This window comes from Mustelus asterias, chromosome 9, assembly GCF_964213995.1.
Source record: "Mustelus asterias chromosome 9, sMusAst1.hap1.1, whole genome shotgun sequence".
Lineage (NCBI taxonomy): Eukaryota > Metazoa > Chordata > Chondrichthyes > Carcharhiniformes > Triakidae > Mustelus > Mustelus asterias.
In genome coordinates this window covers 109,143,497-109,166,631 of record NC_135809.1, presented here as the reverse complement: position 1 = coordinate 109,166,631, position 23,135 = coordinate 109,143,497, and the positions used below count along the sequence as shown (strand labels likewise).

The 23,135-nt window shown below is 44.0% G+C and overlaps 1 protein-coding gene across 1 annotated transcript in view; it reads right to left on the bottom strand.

Annotated features, from left to right (window-relative positions):
• Positions 1-22,150, bottom strand: part of LOC144499029 (uncharacterized) — a 55,202-nt gene extending 33,052 nt beyond the window's left edge. The window contains exons 1-8 of the mRNA XM_078221083.1: positions 22,039-22,150; positions 20,676-21,014; positions 18,651-18,965; positions 16,381-16,479; positions 13,432-13,488; positions 10,485-10,910; positions 6,673-6,729; positions 5,035-5,091 (exon numbers count right to left, since the gene is read on the bottom strand). Of these exons, the coding sequence (XP_078077209.1) occupies positions 5,035-5,091; positions 6,673-6,729; positions 10,485-10,910; positions 13,432-13,488; positions 16,381-16,479; positions 18,651-18,965; positions 20,676-21,014; positions 22,039-22,150 (1,462 nt within the window). The remainder of the gene's footprint in view (positions 1-5,034; positions 5,092-6,672; positions 6,730-10,484; positions 10,911-13,431; positions 13,489-16,380; positions 16,480-18,650; positions 18,966-20,675; positions 21,015-22,038) is intronic.
• Positions 22,151-23,135: the final 985 nt, after the last annotated feature.

The following is a 23,135-nucleotide window of genomic DNA, read 5'->3' as shown; positions in this document are numbered from 1 at the left end:
ACTTTTGGAAGCTTCCATGTGTGTGTCTGTGTGTGTTTAAACAAAGTGGTTGCGTGGATGCTTTGTTGTTGTTTGTTTTAATGTTAAGAAAGGATTTAAACCTTGGAAGGAAGCATGTGCTCTTTCCTTTGTCTTGAAGTAGAAATTATAAGAGTTAGTTGAGGAGTTAAGAGAAGAAAATAAGTTATTTTGTGGAAAGGTAGAAACGCAGGAACAAAAGACTGAGGTCTATGAATCAGTTTAAAGTGTATCAAGTCAGTGAAATACAGTATTAATCGCAGAATATCGCGATTTGCGAACGTCAGATAGTTTAGTATTCTGAACTAGTTAAAATTATGTACTGCCGTCGGAATTTCATGAGCCATCAAGGTTCAAGGTTTGCCAAATATAAAAGCACTGCAAAGCTTAAAACCTAGCCAGTTAAGAAACCAAAATGTTCCTAATCAAATAACTGGTATGTATTGTACCTGCTTTGATTTTGATTCGGCGCCTGTTACTTTTCCTAGAGTGCGGGGGTTTCGATCTGGAGCTCAGTTTAAAAAAAGAAACGGCTTAAATTAAAAGGGTTTGGATATCACGGGTACGATGTGTAAAGTGGTATGATACAACTGCCGCTTGATTATTTTTATTATACAGTATAGCACTGCCATATAGACACAAGAATAACATCAAATCCTGAAAAGCCTTAACCAACTTTGTATGATATATTCATATACTATATTGAATATTGATAAAGACATAATTATTTTGTGAAGTACTGTGGTGCGGCACTTGCACGCAAACAAATGATCAAATTAGAGATAGTGTAAGAGTACATCATATAAAGATCGGAGCTGTATGGCATGTGATTTTAATGGGGAAAGCGATGTCTTTTGATAAGATTACAGACAAATGAATGGATGTCCAATTGCAGCCAAAAAAGGCCAGTACAAAGTGTTATTTAATTCACACTAAGCTTGCTATGGATGGGGGATGCCAATTCAAGTTGATTCGGACCAGGGAACACATTTCACAGGAAAGGTTCTGAAAAACATTTGCCAACTATTAGGAATAAAACAAAAATTTCACATCCCCTATCACCCACAAAGTTCCGGGATGGTGGAGAGGATGAATCGGACTCTAAAAATAACAATGGCAAAAGCAATGCAATCCTCAGGTAGAAATTGGACAGAAGTCCTACCTGCAGTTCTGATGAGGCTTAGGGCGACCACAAATCGAACTACCGGCTTGACTCCATACGAGCTGATGACCGGGCGAGCAATGCACTTACCCGAAAACATTATTACAGGCTGGACAGATGTGGGTCCGATAAAAGATAGGATCCGACAATACATCCGAGACCTTAGCACCCAATTGAAGGGGATGCGCCGGTCCGTAATTTCTAATCAGGCACAGGTCGACGCAGAGGGGGACTCAGAAATATTACCAGAAGTCCCAAAAGCCGGGAGCCGGGTATTAACAAAAGTGCTTCCTGCAAAACCAGGATTTGCCCCAAGATGGCACGGACCTTACGAGGTCATTATTAGCGGAGATACCTGTGCCTGTATAGATATAAGGGGACAAGGGGTCTGGAAACACTGGACCCAATTGAAACTATATGAGGACAAATGAACTAAAAAATACCGTTTTGCTCATTCAACTTCCACAGGAACCAGGACCAGATCTACTATCAAGACGTCGGAACCAACTACTTTTAATTTAATTGCCTGTTTATTTTCTGTATATACTGTAATTGTAAAATACTGTTGAAAAAAAAAAAGAGCGATATGGGAACAGGGACATATCTGATAATAACCCTGACCATTGTAAATACACTCCAACATATGGGGGTTAGGGGAGCAGAACCACCAATCATGGAAGGAAACCTATTCCTGAAAACACACATCCAGATCTATGGGAATAGGACCGCTTGTTACCCCTCAGCGCGATCAGTAAACTCCCTATTCATCGCAACACCAGGGTGGCTCCCACAAGAGGTATTCACTATTGACACATCGGGGGCACCCTGCAAGGAACATATTGGGTACTTTAAGCAAGGGATACAAGGAAGGTGTGTAGAGCTCACTGAGCCGGGAATTCTAAGGGGGACGGGACCCCAACCGGAGGAGACACATGGGAACTACCCACAATGTTTTAAGGGAGAGGGATGGGGGTGCGTGCATGCCTTTGTCCCTAAAAATGATTCGTGCGCTGAGGCACATTGTGCTCTCCAGGAGTGCCGGGTCCGGGAAGGACACTTCACTTGTGACTGCAAGCAACAAAAATGCATTGCAGTCACCGCGGGTAGGCAGCTTATGTGTGGCAAGTGCAACAGCACCCACGTAAGCTCAGCCTCAGGGACATATCCATTTGATTCTCACCAAGAGGTACAATCAAGTGGACAGTCCAGGGGGAGGGAAGGTTCCACAAGATGGGGCCATGCGGTCAAACGACCCCGGGGTAATGCATGTTATCGGGTTAAAGACGGGTACGTGTTTTTATTTAAAAATGTATATATGACGGCCACAGACAGGCCTCCAAGGTTCTTTTCCGTAGGGACAATCAGACCTCTCACGGTTCCATGCCCAAGTGAAGGGCATGTCCAGAAACGCATAGTGACCAGGGCCATCAGCGCAGAATTTTGCTCCGACTGGCAGGCCCCTGTCACACTAGGGTCTTCTTTAGGATATGGATTTCTGGGGACACTATCCCTGGGAGGCGCCGCAGGGGTGATCAGTGCCAGTAATAGGAACTTCTTCATATGTGGACTGACCATTTTAGGAAACAACACCCTACAAGCATTAGGCGCAATTGACCAAGAACTCGCAGAACTCAGACTATACACACAACAAACGAGATATGCGGTGGACTATCAGCTAGCCAGACAAGGGGGGGTATGCACCATCATCAAGGAAAAATGCATCACATACGTACACGACGAGACACTAAACATAACAGCAGCCATGTCCGGGATACAAAAGCAATTGGATAACTTTAAACAGGGGTTAACAGGGACTGATGGGTGGTTAGGATGGCTGTTTAACACAGTTTGGGGAGCATATATTATGAAGGGATTAATCCTAGTAGTAGCCATCCTGTTCACACTCTGCCTTGGCCTAACCTGTATTAAAGTGATATGTGCAAATATTACATCAAGAATGCTACCCACTGCCAGTATCCAGATGCAAGAACTTAACAACGACCCAGAAGAGGAGGAACAACGGCAAGGACAACAGCTGTACAAATCACTGTTCCTCTGAAGGTCGTCCATGGGGGGTCAGCCATGAATGGCACCCCCTGGACGAGAGGAGGGACTGAAGGAGGAAATTTTCCAGAAAACCATATTTGTATCATCAAATATATTTTTATTGGACTAATTGGCACCACTCATAACGGGCCAACAATGCAGAGGGGCACCCCCGGATGGATATTCGATCGGGTCTCCCCCTGCACAGCTGAGAGACTCACGAATTTCAGAAACTACGGAAGATCCCTAATCTGCCTAGCAACAGCGCATAGCTGCATTTTAAACTGGCCAAGGAAGATCAAGATCCCTATGAAACGAGACAGAGAGTGGGTTATCAAAACCAAGCTATCACTGAAACATTACTAATTCGGCCAAGGCAGACATAAAAATCTGATAAACCAAGATATAAGAATAAAAGGTTAGAATGAAGTACTCCAGACATCCAACAAGACAGGATAACATTAACACTCAATCTCACAAGCAGGAAACACAGACACGGGACAATAGGATCAAATTCAAATAAGGGGACACATAAAGATGATAATGGGAAACGCATTTAGACACCGGGGCAGGACCAAGTAATCCCATTAACACGAACACACACCATACAAATGCTAATCCATGAAACTTCCTAGGGACTTTTGAAACTGACAGACCACTTTATACATTGTGTAAAAAAAGGCATAATCAAATGTTCCCGCGCGAATTTTGGATCCCTATAAAGATCCAGAGCTGATGTGATTTAATTGAGATCAACGTGGCCAAGCCACTGTTTCTGAGCTGGCTACGGGGGTCTCCCTGGGATCCCAGTAATTGTACAATAAAGACACGCTTTGAACCTTGATTTGTGACTCAACTTCTATTCTGCACTGGTAAGGGATATTTCCCTACAACAAACAACATGGTAAAGAGTAGGAACGAGATCCTATTTGGAAACTATCAGGATCCAGGAGCTAATTGAAGGACAGCACCTCAAAGATTATAACCTCTGAATTATTTCCCACCCACAAATCATCATTGGGATGAACACATTAGGGAGGTGAACCCATGGTTATGGGAGAGGGGAATTGTTGAAGGACATCTGAAGTCACTTCACTGCACCAAGGAGTTTCCTGGATCATACGTTCCAAGAGGTGACCACCTCAGAGGCAGTAAGAGTTCAGGATAGAAGATGTACAACAACCCAGAAGAGTAGGAAGAGACAGAAGTGTGTGTGCCGCTGTGAAGCTGTTGCTCATCATTGGAGATGATGGGTGACAACACCCCGAAAGGGTGCATTCCAGCTCATGGCCTCAATCAACAAAGGATTGAATGGTGGTGGTAGTGGGGAGGGGAGATTACATAGTTACAGAGGCAGACAGGCTCTCTATCACCATCATCAGAAGTTCCAGATAGTGTGGGACATTGGCCATAGCTCTCAACTGGACTTGGACCAATATCCTCGGGGAAGATTCACTACTTTGGTATGTCAGCAAGGTTTGAATATTCAGTGATGGTGGGGTCATGTCGAGTGGCTGTGTAATTCGAGAAAAATGTATTTAAATCCATTAAAATGAGGTTCTCGACCTTTGTAGGTGTGAAACTTGTGATGTCACCGGCGAGGGATGTGGAAAATGGGGAAATATGATATTTCCGGGGAGAATCGGGGTTCCCGATTCTCTCCAGGTTTTCCATCTTCATCGCCATTCACTCTGACAGCAAACACAAGCTGAAAATTGCCTCCCCCCCAATAATTGCTGTTAAATATATGCCTGAGTTCAGAATTGACTGCTCAGAACAGAAACTGTGCACTCAGCATAAGTATTTACCTCTTACAAGAGGAGCTCTGCTACTTTCATCTTCACTTTTCCCTGGTTTGCCTGGCCCTGAAACAACAATACAATCAAAATACATTAACAGGCACGGTGGCACAGTGGTCAGCACTGCTACTTCACAGCGCCAGGGACCCGGGTTCAATTCCTGGCTTGGGTCACTCTCTGTGTGATATTTGCACGTTGTCTGCGTGGGTTTTCTCCAGGTTTGCTCCGGGCGCTCCGGTTTTCTCCCACCCTTCTGAAAGATGTGTTGGTTTAGAGGCATCGACCTGGACAGGCACCGGAGTGTGGCGACTCCGGGAATTTCACAGTAACTTCATTGCGGTGTTAATGTAAACCTACTTGTGACTAATAAATCAATTTTAACAACTTAAGAGGATCCCAAATGTGAGAATTTTGTAAGTACGCCATTCTAGATTCTCATTTCAACACCTTGTATTTGGAATTTTTGATACAACGCGAATGAAAAACATTGTCTCAAATCTTCCATCATTCAAATAGAATGAAATATAACCAAACCTCGGATGATTATAAAATTTATACATAAGTTATAGCAGATAAGGATTTCTGTCTGGAATGCAGTAGGTGAGTGGTTTTGGACTGTGAGATAGCCCCAATGAATGTATCTCCTGTGGATGTCTGCATCTCAAATTTCTCTGGCTCAGAATCATTGAGCTGGATTGTGAAGTGGAGGCGCTCTGACACATAAGGGTGGAAACAATACCTGGCCACTTTTATCTCGACTTTGGCGACAGTTTATAATGAAGTACAAGTTCAGAATAAGGTTGTTGTGACCAATTGTATGGAGATTAAGGGGACCACAGGTTAGAGAGCGACAGTGGAAATTGATCCTACCTAACAAGCACAATATACCAGCTACCAGTGTGGATATTCAGACAGATAGACAGAATCGGAATAATGGCAGCATCAGGATAGAAGATGTACAACAACCCAGAAGAGTAGGAAGAGACAGAAGTGTCTGTGTCACTGTGAAGCTGTTACTCATCATTAGAGACGGTGGGTGGCAACACCCTGAAAGATTGCATTCCAGCTCATCCTCAATGGACAAAGGGTTGAATGGTGGTGGTAATGGGGGGAAGGGGGGGAGGGGGGCTGGGGAAGTGGGGCGGTACAGGAATGTAGCAATGCAGTTTCGGAGATTCCATTGTTACAGAGGCAGACAGGCATTCTGTCACCATCACCACAAGTTCCAGATAGTGTGGGACATTGGCCATCGCTCTCAACAGGATTGGGACCAATGTCCTCGGAGGAAGATTCACTACTCTGGTATGCGAGCAAGCTTTGAATATTCAGTGAGGGTGGAGTCATGTGCAGTGGCTGGGTAATGAGAGAAAAATGTATTTAAATCCATTAAAATGAGGTTCTTGACCTTTGTAGGTGTGGACCTTGTGATGTCGCCGGCGAGGGGAGTGGAAAATGGGGAAATGTGATATTTCCGGGGAGAATCGTGATTCCCAAATCTCTCCAGGTTTTCCATCTTCATCGCCATTCACTCTGACAGCAAACACAAGCTGAAAATTGCCTCCTCCCCCATAATTGCTGTTAAATATAGCCCTGAATTCAGAATTGACTGCTCAGAACAGAAACTGTGTACTCAGCATAAGTAATTACCTTTTCCAAGAGGAGCTCTGCTACTTTCATCTTCACTTTTCCCTGTATTGCCTGGCCCTGAAACAACAATACAATCAAAACACATTAACAGGCACGGTGGCACAGCGGTCAGCACTGCTACTTCATAGCGATGTTGTGTACATGAATTTTACGAAGGCGTTTGACAAGGTCCCATGACTTGGCTGAGGTTGGCTGAACAACATTGCTAGGGGATAAATCAGTGGCAAACCAGTGGGAAGCACTAAAAGGCGGGATCCTAAATGTGCAAACTAGACTTGTCCCCTCCAAAAATAAGTGTAGTCCTGCCAAATCTAGGCCCCCCTGGTTGTCTGGAAGAATACAGAGTATGATCAAACAGAAAAAGAAACTATACGACAGGCACAAAGAAATAAGCACTGCAGATAGGCTAGATGAATATCGGAGACGCAGGGACAAAGTTAAAAAGAAATAATGAAATCAAAGAGAGGGCATGAAAAAAGATTAGCAAGTAAAGTTAAAGAAAACCCAAAGATGGTTTACAAATATATTAATGGTAAAAGGTTACTTAAGGAAAAGGTGGGGACTTATCAGGGATGAAGAAGGGAACTTGTGTGTAGATGCAGAGGCTATGGGAAGGGTTTTAAATGAATATTTTGTCTCCATATTTGCAAAGGAAAGGGGTGATGGAGGTTTAGTAGTCCAGGAAGAACACTCTGAGATATTGGATGGAATAATCATAAAAAGAGAGGAAGTACTCAAAGCATTGGAATCCTTGACTGATAGTTAGCTTGACTGCATTGATCTCAGGTTTTCTTTGTCAAATTACAAGAATGCCCATGACAATCAGGAATAATTTCTACAGACAGCAAAGGGAACAGAGAATGATACAAATGGAGAAAGGATGTCACGACTTCACAATGCCTGACCTATAGACACATTGTAGAACATCCTGATGGTGATGAAACCTCCATTCAGATTAATGCTATGTTGAATCCACTAGTTTCATTTATGATTCATACATGTCATGAAACATATAAAATCCGGAGGGGCTTTGACAGGGTGGATATGGAGAGGATGTTTCCTTTTGTGGGAGAATCTAGAGCTCGGGTCACTGTTTTAAAGAAGGGGTTGCCCATTTAAAATGGAGATGAGATGAAATATTTTCTCTCAGAGGGTCGTGGGTCTTTGAATCTCTTTCTGAAAAGGTGGTGGAAGCATATTCTTTGAATATATTTTGAAGATCTGCTCTTTGAAAAACTGCAACATCTCCATTGACACCTGGGAATCCGTGACCCAAGAACCCCCAACGTGGAGGAAAAGCATTAAGGAAGGAACACCTTAAGTTCCATTGCTGAGAGCAAGCTAAAGCCAAGTGTTGATAGTGAAAGGAGTGTCTGGCAATCCATGCACCTCAACCACCAGATCCTCCAACCACCATATGTCCCACCTGTTACTAAGACCATAGAACTCCATAGTCACCTGAGAATGAATTTTTAGTGTGCAAGCAAGTCATCCTCAACTCTACAGGGACTGCCTAATAGAGATGAAGAGAATATATTTAAGGCAGAGGTGGATAGATTCTTGGTAAGCAAGGTGGTGATAGGTCATCGGGGTAGGTGGGCAGAATGAAGATTTGAGGTTGCTATCAGATCAGACAGATCTCACTAAATGGTGGAGCAGGCTTGAGGGGCAGAATGGCCTACTCGTGGTCCTTGGTTCATATATTTAGTTATTACATATATGTACGCATGGAATAAGATTGCCCATCTCAGTTTGGGTCTGTGTTTATTAAGGATGATGTGGAGATGCCGGCGTTGGACTGGGGTAAACATAGTAAGAAGTTTAACAACACCAGGTTAAAGTCCAACAGGTTTATGTGGTAGCAAAAGCCACACAAGCTTTCGGAGCTCCAAGCCCCTTCTTCAAGTGAGTGGGAATTCTGTTCACAAACAGCGCATATAAAGACACAGACTCAATTTACATGAATAATGGTTGGAATGCGAATACGTACAGCTAATCAAGTCTTTAAGAAACAAACAACGTGAGTGGAGAGAGCATCAAGACAGGCTAAAAAGATGTGTATTGTCTCCAGACAAGACAGCCAGTGAAACTCGGCAGGTCCAGGCAAACTGTGGGGGTTACAAATAGTGTGACATGAACCCAATATCCCGGTTGAGGCCGTCCTCGTGTGTGCGGAACTTGGCTATCAGTTTCTACTCAGCGACTCTGCGCCGTCGTGTGTCGCGAAGGCCGCCTTGAAGAACGCTTACCAGAATATCAGAGGCCGAATGCCCGTGACCGCTGAAGTGCTCCCCAACAGGAAGAGAACAGTCTTGCCTGGTGATTGTCGAGCGGTGTTCATTCATCCGTTGTCGCAGCGTCTGCATAGTTTCCCCAATATACCATGCCTCGGGCCTTACAGACTTGATTAGCTGTAAGTATTTGCATTCCAACCATTATTGATGTAAATTGAGTCTGTGTCTTTATATGCCCTGTTTGTGAACAGAATTCCCACTCACCTGAAGAAGGAGCTTGGAGCTCCGAAAGCTTGTGTGGCTTTTGCTACCAAATAAACCTGTTGAACTTTAACCTGGTGTTGTTAAACCTCTTACTTTGTTAAGGATTCCAGGGGTGACTGCAGGATTCAGGATTGTTGCTATGTATGTCATTGATAACGACCTGGTTATCGATGATCAGGTCAGAGGCAGCACAACAAATGTAAATTACAAACAGAGAACACCAGTAGAAGCCAAGGATTACATGTAGAAATTTGTATCTATTAACTTTTTTTGTGCTTTTGGCAGATGTTAATTACTACATGTAGCCATTACTTCGTTTAACTGATAGTGCCTTCTGTAATAATTACTGTGCCACACATGTTGCAGTGGACATATTTGAGAACTAACAAAATCCCCCAAGGAGTATTGACGGGGGCTGGGATTTTCCAGCCCTTCATGCCAGCAGGATTCTCTGGTTCCGCTGCAGTGAACAGAGACTTGGCTGAGCTCCAAATTCTCTGTCCATGCTTGCAGAGGTGGCGGGCTGTGAACGGCTGGAGAATTCCAGCGGTAATGTTGCAAAAGAGGTTTTAACTCAGTGATTCAGAAATATAGAAACATAGACAATAGGAGCAGGTGTAGGCCATTTGGCCCTTTTAGCCTGCTCCACCATTCAACATGATCATGGCTGATCCTCTATCTCAATGACATATTTTCACTTTCTTCCTGTATCCCCTTGACTCCTTTAGAATCTGGAAATCTATCCATTTCCTTTTTAAATACATTCAGCGACTTGGCCTCCACAACCTTCTGTGGTCGAGAATTCACATGTCTCAGTCCTAAATGGCCTACCCTTTTTCCTGAGATTGTGACCCAGCCAGAAGAAACAACATCTCTGCATCCAGTCTGCCCAAACTTGTCAGGATTTTATACGTTTCAATTAGTTTCTCTCTCATTCTTCTAAATTCCAGTGTGTAAGGGTCCAGTCGGCCCAATCTCTCTCAATCCTGCAATCCCAGGAATCAGTCTGGTGAACCTTCACCGAACTCCCTCAAAGGCAAGTGTATCCTTTCTTAGATAAAATACCAAACTGCAAACAATACTCCAGCTGCAGTCTCACCAAGGCCCTGTACAGCTCCTGTTCTCAAGTCCTCTTCGACAGTGCTGATATGAACCAGTAAATAAATTCTGACCAAATTATTACACTGTCGTTTGATAAATCATATCTATGTAGGATTTGCTCAATTTCATCATAATATTGAAGGGAAATAGCATTTCAAGCTCTCTTTATATTCTTTATATGAGCTTTTGTGATGTACAACATACAGAAATTACCTGCTGTGACCTTCAATATTGTGCTTTTCGTCCAAGTTTCCTCACTGGCGTCCTGTTTAACTTCAATGATTAATTCAGCACCATCATCCTTGGATACATCAGGACGCAGCGTAATGGAGCAGGGAATGCAGAAAGATCTATCAGATTTGCGTTGAAATTCTGGCGTGTCAGCACTGAAGGAATCGTCTTTCTTGCTTAAGTGCAGTACATTTTTGAGGGGACGAGTTACTCTCTTTGGTCCTGATAACAGCTCTGCTGAAATTTTCCAGTGAAATAGCTTCTTTGCTTCCTGCTGCCCTTTCCTTTTCACAGATGTAACAATGTTCATCACCTCTGGTCTGAACACAGTAATGTCCCAACTCAGAATGGTTTCCTCACCATCACTAATTTCACGTGGTTTCTTGATATCACTAATTGTAGGCGGAACTACAAAACAAAAGGCATTATTGTCATATGAACTCTTATGTTGCGTCTCTCTCCTGCGTATTTTTATTTAGACACAAACTAGAAACTGAACCGACAGGAATGTTTATTTAAAAATTCGATGGGCGGATTAATTGGTTTTCAGCAGCAGGCGTCTCACTTTCTCCAAGTGACGTACAAATTTTGCTCAAACTGAGTTTTCTTGTTTGCACTGGGATATTAACAAGCTAATGGGCCACTGTTTGTGTTGTAGCATGAGGTATCATGACAAGGAAGCTTTGAATCACAACAATGGTTTATTGAAGGAAAGGTAAAACTACATGCAATAAGCTCAATGCAGGTACAGGTCTAATTTCACCGACTGCCGGGCTCACGCTAAAGGTTCCCTCTTAACAGGACCCACACCCTAACACCCAATGGGTGACAGTTCAAGCGCTTCCCCAGATAGGCCCCAGTAGGGTCCCGTGACCCACAAATACCTGTCCCCTTAAAGGGACCACGCTCCCATAGTTAGAGCCTCTTCAAGTGAGTGATTTGATGTTACTCACTTTGTGGCAGCTTTGTAACTAAAGCAGGATTAGTGAACTGCCAGTTCACATCAGAACCTTATGAGAATCATGATATTTACAATGTAGATACAGACAAATCTCTGCTAAATTGAGGTCATTGAGGTAATATTTTGTGTTATATAGTAAGAACATTTGATAATTTTCTATTCAGAAGCCCAATGGCAAATGGAATGTATTAACCATTGTTAATATTTGACAGAATCCTGTCACCAAGGCCTGTCCACACAGCCCTCCACCATTCAGTTAGTTCAATTAGCAGCAATCTTGGCTTTAATTCATAATGTTGTGGGTTCGAGCTCCACTCTATGGCTTAAGAACAGAATCCAAGATGATACTTCTGTGCTCGACTAATGGGTTGCTACACAGTTAAAGGTGGCAATTTCTAAAATATTTGTTAATTTAAGGATTATCTGATTGCTCAGCTAAATGTAAAATATCCCTTGACACTTTTACAAGAGGGACACGTTGCCCTCTGCTCATAATAAACAGCTCTTCGCTCTCAACCAATGCCACACAAAAAAAACAGAATAACCTATCACAGTGAAGGTGTTTGGAGGTAATGTTATTGCTCATTTGTTAGTCTGTTTGTATGTTTGGAAACAATGGGAAGAATCTTACCAAAAATGGCAAAGTGTTGTTTCTGGTGGGAAAACTGGCGTGTTTCTCTCCAGGGAAACCGTTCGATTTTCTCTACAGATGGCACTCTGCCAAAAGAGAGTAAGGGGACGTTGGAGCCAGAACCCATCCAGCCCACAGCCACCACTAGCACCCCCTGCTCCTCAATCCTCTCCTGGCCCACAACCTAATCTGAATGAATCCTCACGTGGTTCCGAATGGGGCCAACCCATGACAATGATAGGCATTGCCAGGTTGGTGTGTGCATGGTGTCAACCTGGCAATGCCAACCTGTGCTAAAGGGCCAGACCACTTCTCTGCCATGTCTCTGTCCTCTGGCTATGCTCACCTTTACGCCCAGGGAGAACCTCATGACAGATTCATGTCAGGGTGAACCTGTTGTAAATGGAGCCAGCATATCTGGTGAGGGCGGAAGATCCAGAGAAAGTGCTCATTAATGACATGCTAATGTATTAAAACGAGCTTTCTGCCATCCCACCACGTGTTTCATGCCACTTCACTGGCAAGAGGCTGGAACGATCGGCACTCGGAAACTGGACAGCACAAATTGCACTCTCCGGATTTTGAACGCGCATCACCATTCCCGCAGACAGAGTGCAGGCTCAAAATCGCCCCAACCGCATCTCAAAAACTAATGGCCTGATTTCAGCGAAACTTGGTGCACAGATAGGAGACGGCCCAAGAAGGAGATGATTAGGTTTTAGTGAAAATATGGATCTGGATCTCGATCCTGTTTTTTTTAATAGAGCCATTATCATTCGTAGATGGGGCAAATTGCCCTTTTTAATATTGTGAATTCATTCAGCTGCTGTGGTCAAATTTGTCACAGCTGTCAAAATGTGAGCAGTGTTTTCAGAACAGGTTGTTGGATGTGGGTTGGCGTGAAGTCTCCTCGGTGAGGTGGAAGCTATGAATAAAAAGATTTATATTTCTGCTTTATGGTTGCAGACCATCAACCACACAGGGAAATACCTCGATGTAGAGCTACGTGATTGTAATAATGATGAGTTAACACAGCGTGACGGAGGTATGTGTTCTGCTGAGTGCCCTATTCATTGGTTATTTGTTGTTTTTAGGATGTTGTTGTGCATATTTCTGCGATAATCTCCATAACGTCTACATTTCAATCACTGCCCAAGAATCTCTTCAGTGATGTTGAACCGACTTTTGAAAAGGCCCAGATAATGAAAAGTTGGGGATGCCCTCTCCCACTGAAATTCATCCTGATATTATCTGACTCCTAATTGTTGTTAAATATATGCCTAAATTCAGGTTAAACTGCTGAGAACAGAAACTGTGTACTCAGCATAAGTATTTACCTCTTAGAAGAAAAGCTCTGCTACCTTCATCTTCACTTTCTTCTGGATTGCTTGGTTCTGAAAGAACAATGTAATCAAAATATATTAACAGGCACACAAACTATCTAAGCTGATCCTGAATGTGAGAATTTTTTAACAATGCCATTCCAGATTTTTGTTTAATTAGGAATTTATGATACCACTCGAATGAAACATTTGTCTCAACTCTTCCATTGTTCAGGTAAAATTAGGCTGAACCCACCCTGATGATTATAACATTTATACTAAGTTATAGCAGAGCAGGATTTCTGTCTGGACTGCAGTAGGTGAGTGGTTCTGGACTGTGAGATAGCCCCAAATGAATATTTCTGCAGTGGATGTCGGTATTTCAAATTGTCCTGGCTCGGAATCATTGAGCTGGATTGTGAAGTGGAGGCACTCTGACACATAAGGGTGGAAACAGTTCCTGGCCACTTTTATCTAGACTTTGGTGACATCTTTTAAAGAAGTACAAGTTCAGAATAAGGTTGCCGTGACCAGTTGTGTGCAGATGAAGGGGACACAGGTTAGATAGAAACCTGGAAATTGATCCTATCTAACAGACACAATATACCTGCTACCAGTGTGGATATTCAAACAGATAGCCAGAATATGAATAATGGCAGCATTGGAGCAGCAGGCTGTCAAAAGTAGGGGGATGAGAAGAAGATTAGTGTGGTATTTGTAGGAGATTCAACAATTAAGGGGAAAGATAGCGTTCTTTGTAAACAAGATCAGGAGTCTCACATGGTTTGTTTTCTAACCTGCGTTAGGATGAGGAACATTTCAAACTGGCATGAACTGATTTTGGAAATGAACAGATGGATCCCGTCATTGCTGTCCATGTCCGGATGAACAACATGGTGAAGAGTAGGAACGGGATCCTATTTGGAAACTATCAGGATCCAGGAGCTAATTGAAGGACAGCAGCTCAAAGATTATAATCTCTGGATTATTTCCCACATACAAATCGTTACTGGGAGGAACACTTTAGGGAGGTGAACACATGCTTGAAAGAGTGTTATGGGGAGTGGGGAATTGCTGAAGAATATCTGAAGTCACTTCACAGCATCAGGGAGTTTCCTGGATCGTATGTTCCAACAGGTGGCCACCTCATAGGCAGTAAGAGTTCAGGATACTGGATGTGCAACAAATCAGAAGAGAAGGATGAGACAGCAAGTGCAGATGTTTTCAGGGTGTGTGCCACTTTGAAGCTGGTACTTATCATTGGAGACTGATGTTTGACAGCACCCTGAAAGAGTGCTTTCCAGTTCATGGCATCAATGGAGAAAGGATTGCATGGGTGGCAGTTGGGGGGGAGGGAGTGAGGGGCGGCAGCAATGTGTAGCAATGCAGGATAGAAGATTCCATAGTTACATCAGATGGCCACGAGCTCTCAGAGACAGACCTATCTCCTCAGAGCATTGAATAGCCGAGGAGCTGCCCTACAAAGCAGGGATGAGTTCCCCACCAACCCATTCTGTGGAGGGGCAGGAAATCCCATCACCGTTAAAGGCTACCCATGGAATCAGAGAGTAAGAGTCAACTTGGAGGAAAGTTGTGACATGTGTCAGGGAGCAGTGCCAAGGGGCAGTGCCAGGTCATGTCCCTCTCCCCCCAAGGATTATACTTACCTTTGCGTCCCCCGAAGTGATCCACTCGACTGAATCTCATTTTTCAAAAGCTGTTGTAAACCTCGCTGATGTGATGTCATGTCGGCAAAGTTTGAATATTCAGTGAGGGTGGGATCATGGTGGGGGCTGGGTAATTATAGTAAAACTTATTTAAAGCCATTAAAATGGGGTTCTTGTCCTTTAGAGGTGTGAACCTCGTGACGTCACTGGCGAAGGGTGTGGAAAATTGGGAAACGCAATTTCTCTGGAGCGAATCATGTTTCCCGATTCTCTCCAGGTTTTCCATCCTTGTCGCCATTATCTCCGACGGTGGATGTGGGTTGAAAATGCCCCTCCCCCAAACCCCCCCTCCCCCCCCCCCCCCCCACCCCCTGTGTCCCCCCCCCCCCCCCCCCCTCCCCACATAGATTTAATAAAGGCTGATGCTACAAGAGCTGGCTGACACATTTAAGATTGTGGCCAAGAGTCGAAGGGGAAAATGAAGGAGAGTTATTTTACGCAGCGCGTGGTAATAACCTGCAATGGAGGTAATAAATGGTTTGAAAAGGGAATTGAATGGGCACAAGGGAATAAACCTGCAGGGCCACAGAGATAGAGCAGGCAAAGGAGACTGACGGGTTGTTCCACAGACAGACAGCCTGGATTTGATAGGCTGAATGGCCTCCTTCTGTGCCATAATGACTCCATGATTTGTGATGAAAGGAATAACTGGGAACCAAGAATTCTCATACTGAGGCCGGCCTATGTTAGCTGAAACCAGTGTTAGAAAAACAAAGCAACTCAGTAATTGCGATTACTGCAAAGAAATCAGTACCTTTCTGCAGCTGAATACATTAATAACAGATATTCAACTTCTTTAAGCAAATTGCCTTTAAAAATCCAAAATCCAGGTACTTCTCACTTTAGCATTTCATAGAATTATAGAAACCCTACAGCACAGAAAGAGGCCATTCGGCCCATCGAGTCTGCACCGACCACAATCCCACCCAGGCCCTACCCCCATATCCCTACATATTTTACCCACTAATCCCTCTAACCTACGCATCTCAGGACACTAAGGGCAATTTTAACATGGCCAATCAACCTAACCCGCACATCTTTGGACTGTGGGAGGAAACCCGAGCACCCGGAGGAAACCCACGCAGACACGAGGAGAATGTGAAAACTCCACACAAACAGTGACCCAAGCCGGGAATCGAACCCAGGTCCCTGGGGCTGTGAAGCAGCAGTGCTAACCACTGTGCTACTTATGTGCAGGATTTGTAGTTATTCTTTTTGGAAATGAAAAGGACCGTACCTTTACATTTTTTGATCCAGCGATAAACTCCTAAACATGCTGCACAAAACACAACAATGCCACAGATTCCTCCGATAATTGCTCCTTTAGGTATTTGTTCTGTTAAAGTATAAAACATAAACCAATCTTTGAAAACTTGACAATAAATAATTGCACAAGTTGCATATAATCATTAGAAGACATATGAGTCCCATTCGATCAATCAGATCTGATTATTTACTTGAAAATGTGGTCGGGAAATTGGTATACATTATGTGCAGGATTTTACGGCCTTGCTCATCCCGAAACCGTAAAATCCCGCCTGAGGTCAATGCACTTTTCCATGGTCTGCCTCTCGCCTGCACCGATTCCCGTGGCGGGCGGGACAATAAAATTCCAACCCACATATCCATGTGAAATGCACACTGCCGTGGAAAATTTAGTCTGAAACTAACTTTTTAGTCGAGGTTGCTATAACAGGCATCAGGCCCTTTGGATTTGTTGCTTAGGAGTCTAACCCTTGTTGAAGGACCCACTATGGAAAATGGCCTTACAATGTGTGGAGCAGCTTTCTGCTCTGCCCTGTTTAAGAATTCTTCAGTCGCCCCTCCGGCTTCCAACAAAATTTTAAAATTTCAATTTTTTTATCAGGTAAGGAGGAGCAAGAATGCCGGTCAAACTCTAACCATAATCAGTGTTCAATGATCAACTCCAGTACGAAGTTCAGAGTTCACGCAGTGTAATTGCATGCGTCTTTGACACTCCCTTTTTATCAGATAAGCCGTGATATGTAAACTTGCTGTATATGAAATAGGGATCTGTGTTAGGGTGATACTAACCCTTTAAGGAGCTGGGTGAGGGAAGTCAAAAGATTGAGATTCGAATAAAGCGAGAAATACATGGAATAGCAGAGCAAGGAATAAGGTGATCTTTTCGAACTTCAATAACTGACATGTCTACACAAATAACAAATTCCACAAACAAAGGCTGCGATTTAACAGCCACATTAGCCACGATCACATATCCTGTAATGGCAGCTAAACCTCATGAGCGGCCAAAAATGGGATTTGCACCAGCGAGATCTCAGTTTAAGATGTTCCCGACACCCCCCCACACTCCAGTCACCGACTGTAATCAGATTCATGCCCAGTGAGGGTCGAAACCTGATTTCCATAAATTTAAGTACATTTTATTCTAAGTAATGGGCCTGATACCGTAACGTCCGTCCACAGCGTCCACTCCCCCCACCCACGGTGTGATGTCACGTCAGCGCAAATCACTACTGCCGGGGGCACAGAGGTGCCTGTGGGCCCCGTGGGTTGAGGGGCTTGCCTAGGCACTGCCCCTGACACCCCGGCACATCCAAGGGGGCACATCCAGCAGGCACTGGCAAGGGGTACATGCAGGAGGAGTTACCCATTTTCATGGGGGGAGAGGTTCCCTTTCTGCGTTTGGGGAGGTTTCCCCTTTTCCATGGAGAATGGGGGTGTGGGGGGGGCGGGGGGAGCTGTTGTGCATGTGGGGCTTGGGGGTGTTTCCCTTGTCTGCCGGGATGTCCCAATTTCTGTGGGAGATGTCCCAATGTACATGCGGGGGGGGGGGGGGGGTCCCGATATCCATGGGGCAAAATCCCTATGTCCGTGGGGGCTCCCAATTTCTATGTGGGAGGAGGGGGGGGGTCAATGTCCTTTGTGGGGAGGCCTTAAGTTTAACTTTGGGATCGGGGTACCCTTGATCTTAAGAGTCCCAGCATTACCTACGTGTTTGGGCCCTGCACCTCCAGCTGGCTGCGTGATCCTCACCAGGGCGGCACGATGGCACAATGGTTAGTACTGCTGCTTCACAGTGCCAGGGATCCATGTTCAATTCCGGTCTTGGGTAACTGTCTGTGTGGAGTTTGCACATTCTCCCTGTGTCTCCATGAGTTTCCTCTGGGTGATCCAGTTTCCGTCCAAAGATGTACAGGTTAGGTGGATTGGCCATGCTAAATTGCCCCTTAGTGTCCTAAGATGTGCAGGTTAGGTGGATTAGTGGGGTAAATATGTGGGGTTACGGGGATAGGGTCTGGGTAAGATGCTGTGTTGGAGAGTCGGTGTAGACTTGAAGGGCTGAAAGGTCTCCTTCTGCACTGTAGGGATTCTATGAGTCCTATTTTTTTTTTAAATGCCTATACCAAAAGCAGATATTTTGTAACTATGGATGTTATGTAAGAGAAATCTAATTGGGAGTTTCATTATTGTAAAGAAATATATTATAAGAAAAACTTGTAATCTTCTCTAAACAAATCTTACCTTCATCTTGGTCAGAGTCCAGTGTAAAATTGCCAAGAAAGGTTTTATGCTTCACCACACATCTATAGTTAGTGCGATCATCCAACGTTGGTTCAATTCTTATTTTACTGGAAACACTAAATGTTCCATCACTGTTCGTAATTAAATCTTCGATGGACTGATTTTTTGAAATATATTCAATTTTTCCATCTGATAACATTAACCAACTGATATTGACCTGTTTAGGATAAAATTCCTTCACATCACATACCAAGAAGTGCCCTGTACCATCTGCAGTTGTAATTTCTTGTTGGTACATGCTGACTTTTGGCTGGGCTGTGTGAAAGAGAACAGGATATGTAAGCTGTTCATACGTCATCACAGATCAAACTAGATGTTGCAGCTTCTTATTTTGAGAAACCTGAATTCGGCATTCCAGCTGCTGTATCTGAAAAGCTACCACACTGATTCAGTTCTTTACTTCCTAGTATTTCCTTGGGATGTCTGACAAGCTATTGTTGTTCCTTTCTACTACAAAGTCATTACTCACCATTTCCCCCATTTCCTTATTTTTATTTACTGTGGGCGGGATCATGAGCCCACCCTCTCCGTGCACGAGATCACCAAAGAGATTTAAAAATCCAGAGTAAACTGGAAATCGCTAATCCCGTTAGCAAGATGGAATTCTCCGATTTTCCCCGCCCCTCATCGGGCTCATAGAATCATAGAATCCCTACAGTGCAGAAAGAAGCCATTCAGCCCATCGAGTCTGCACCGACCACAATCCCACCCAGGCCCTATCCCCACAACCCCATGCATTTACTCAAGCTAGTACCCCTGACACTAAGAAGCAATTTAGCATGGCCGATCCACCTAACCTGCACATCTTTCGACCGTGGGAGGAAACCGGAGGACCCGGAGGAAACCCACGCAGTCACGGGGAGATTGTGCAAACTCCACACAGACAGCCACTCAAGCCGGGAATCGAACCCGGATCCTTGGCACTGTGAGGCAGCAGAACTAACCACTGTGCCCATAAAGGCCCCACATACCTTTGTGGTGGTGGGGGGAGGGGGAGACCCCAGATACCTCTGTGGTGACAATGGGAATTTATTCTTATTTGTGATCAGGGCACGTGGTCGCTGTGGAGACGGTTCCCAGCTCTATGAGTCCCCGCCCACCAGAGCAACGGCACAAACCCCGCCCACTCTGCTTTTTAAGTGTTAAAGTGACAAGCTCTGAAAATAAAACAGACCAGTGAAGCTGGAGGATTTTCCACCAGTGTTCCCACCAGAACGGTGAATTTGCCAAATTCTGGTAAGATCGCCCCCAATATCACCATTATAAGTTTTCAAGAGTCAAACTGCTCCTGAGCATTTGTTTAATCGAAAAAGTTCTGTTTGATGTCCTGTGCAAGCTTCACACTGACTTTTGTACCCTTAGTACTGCTGCCCCACCCAATGTAACAAGGTAAAAACTGCAGTCTTTGTGATTGTGTCACTATCTGGTGAATTCAGATTCACCAAGCGAACTAGAACCATAGAATTCCTACAGAGCAGAAGGAGGCCAGTCAGCCCATCGAGTCTGCAGCAACTCTCTGCAAGAGCATGTTACCCAAGCCAACCCCCTCGTCCCTGCAGTGCCATCCCCATAACCCCACACATCTACCATGGCTAACCCACCCAATCTGCACATCTTTGGACACTAAGGGGGCAATTTACCGTGACCAATCCATCTAAGCAGCACATCTTTGGAGTGTAGGAGGAAACTGGAGCACCCAAAAGAAACCCATGCAGATATGGGGAGAATGTGCTAACACAGCACAGTCACCCAAGACCGGAATTGAACCCGGGTCCCTGACACTGTCAGGCAGCAGTGCTAACCACTCTGCCACCATGCCGCCCACCCACTAGAAGTTTAATGTTTGAAATACGTTATTACCTTTTGTAGATTGCAAACAAATATTATTACTTAGAGCAGTACATGCCCGGTACTGGGAGTGAAGCAGCTATTTATCATATCAGAAAATGATTTAGTCTCTCTCACCAGATACTTGCATCACTGAACTCTTTTGTTCTTTTTGAGGAGTAACAATGACTATGCAGGTATATACTCCTGCTTCATCCAGTTGTACATTTGGAAGGTAAAGTGAAGCATTTCCTTTCCGTAAAGCGTCATCGAACATCTTTGCTCCATTTCTCTTTGGGTAATGATCTCCTCCATCAAATACATACATATCTCTCTGGTTTGTCTGTGATCCAAAAGCCCATCGAACAGCTGTGTGTGTGAGGTCGTATTCTGGTTTATCAAATTTGCACATTAGAAGTGCATCTTCATTTGCTGAAATTTCCAGTGGTGAGGGAAATATCTCCAATTCTAAAGATCCTTTAAAGTAATTTAATATTTTAAAACAGTAATTGACATAAAAGTACCTTAATATTCAGTTATTGTCAGGATCTTGGCCGAGACGCCAGTAACTTGTTTTCAAGAAGAAATCCAAAATTCCAGGTATTTTCCACAGGATTCCACAGTGTGCAACCGACAAAAATTACTATACAAGAGTCAAGCAAAGCAAACACTAAATACTAACTTAGGTGACTTTCTATATACTCAATCCCAAAACTAACACCAGTTAACTATGAATTAACACAGGATTAACATCAGGAGAAACTTCTTCATTCTGAGGGTGGTGGAATTCTCTATCATAAAAGCCTGTGGAGGCCAAGTCACTCACTGAATATATTTAAGAAAGAAGTATATAGATTTCTAGACTCTAAAGGCCTCAAGGGGCATAGGGAGAAAGTGCGTGTATGGTGTTGAACTAGAGGATCAGCCATGATCATATTGAATATTAGAGCAGGTTTGATGTGCCGAATGGCCTAATCCTGCTCCATTTTCTATGTTTCTAACAGGATAATTGTGGTCAATTATGAATTATAAATTACATTTAATGGCAGATAAACCTAAGACAGAAATTACGAATTGGCGAGGCAACCCACTCACCATATAGGTCATCAGTCTCTGTCACAAAGTAATAAGGAAGTTTATACTTGCATTGGAGGTAGAGAGTGAAGGTTCATTTGATCTTTCCCTGGGATAAAAGGGCTTTCCTGTGAGGCAAGGCTTGGTAAATTGTGTTTATGTAATTGGGAGTTTAGAAGAATGAGAGATGATCTATTGCATCCCCTTTCAATAAAGTTCAACATGCCACTTGCCTTCCTAATTGCTTTATGTACCTGCGTGCTAGCTTTCAGTATTCCATGTAAGAGACAAACAAGTTCCTCTGAACATCGAAATTTACAGGTTTCACCCCTTTTAATAATAGTCTGCTTTTCTATTTTTACTACCAAATGAATAACCTCACAATTCCTCATATTATACTCTATCTGGCCTCTTATTGCCCACTCACTTAGCATTTCTACATCTCTTTGCAGTCTCTTTGTGTTCTCCTCATAGTTGATATTTCCATATACATTTGTATCTTCAGAAAAGTTGGGTTGTAGATGGGTCTTTTTCAGCATGGAGGTCGGTCACCAGTGGAGTGCCCCAGGGATCTGTTCTGGGACCCTTGCTCTTTGTGATTTTTATAAATTTTGTGATTTATAATTTTTATAAATTTTGTGATTTTTATAAATAACCTGGATGAGGAAGTGGAAGGATGGGTTGGCAAGTTTGCTGATGACACAAAAGTTGGTGGTGTTGTGGATAGTGTAGGGGGATGTCAGCAGTTGCAACAAGGCATAGATAAGATGCAAGACTGGGCGGAGAAGTGGCAGATGGACTTCAACCCAGATAAGTGTGTGGTGGTTCATTTTGGCAGGTCGAATAGAAACATAGAAACATAGAAAAACTACAGCACAAAACAGGCCCTTCGGCCCCACAAGTTGTGCCGAACATATCCCTACCTTCTAGGCCTACCTATAACCCTCCATCCTATTAAGTCCCATGTACTCATCCAGGAGTCTCTTAAAAGACCCTATTCAGTTTGCCTCCACCACCACTGATGGCAGCTGATTCCACTCGCCCACCACCCTCTGTGTGAAAAACTTCCCCTTAACATTTCCCCTCTACCTACCACCCAGCACCTTAAACCTGTGTCCTCTTGCAGCAGCCATTTCCACCCTGGGAAAAAGCCTCTGAGAGTCCACCCGATCTATGCCTCTCGACATCTTATATACCTCTATTAGGTCTCCTCTCATCCTACGTCTCTCCAAGGAGAAAAGACCGAGCTCCCTCAGCCTATCCTCATCAGGAATGCCACTCAATCCAGGCAACATCCTTGTAAATCTCCTTTGCACCCTTTCAATCTTTTCCACATCCTTCCTGTAATGAGGCGACCAGAACTGAGCACAGTACTCCAAGTGGGGTCTGATGAGGGTCTTATATAATTGCATCATTATCCCCGGACTCCTAAATTCAATCCCTCGATAGATAAAGGCCAGCACACCATACGCCTTCTTAACCACCTCCTCCACCTGCGGGGCCGATTTTAGAGTCCTATGGACC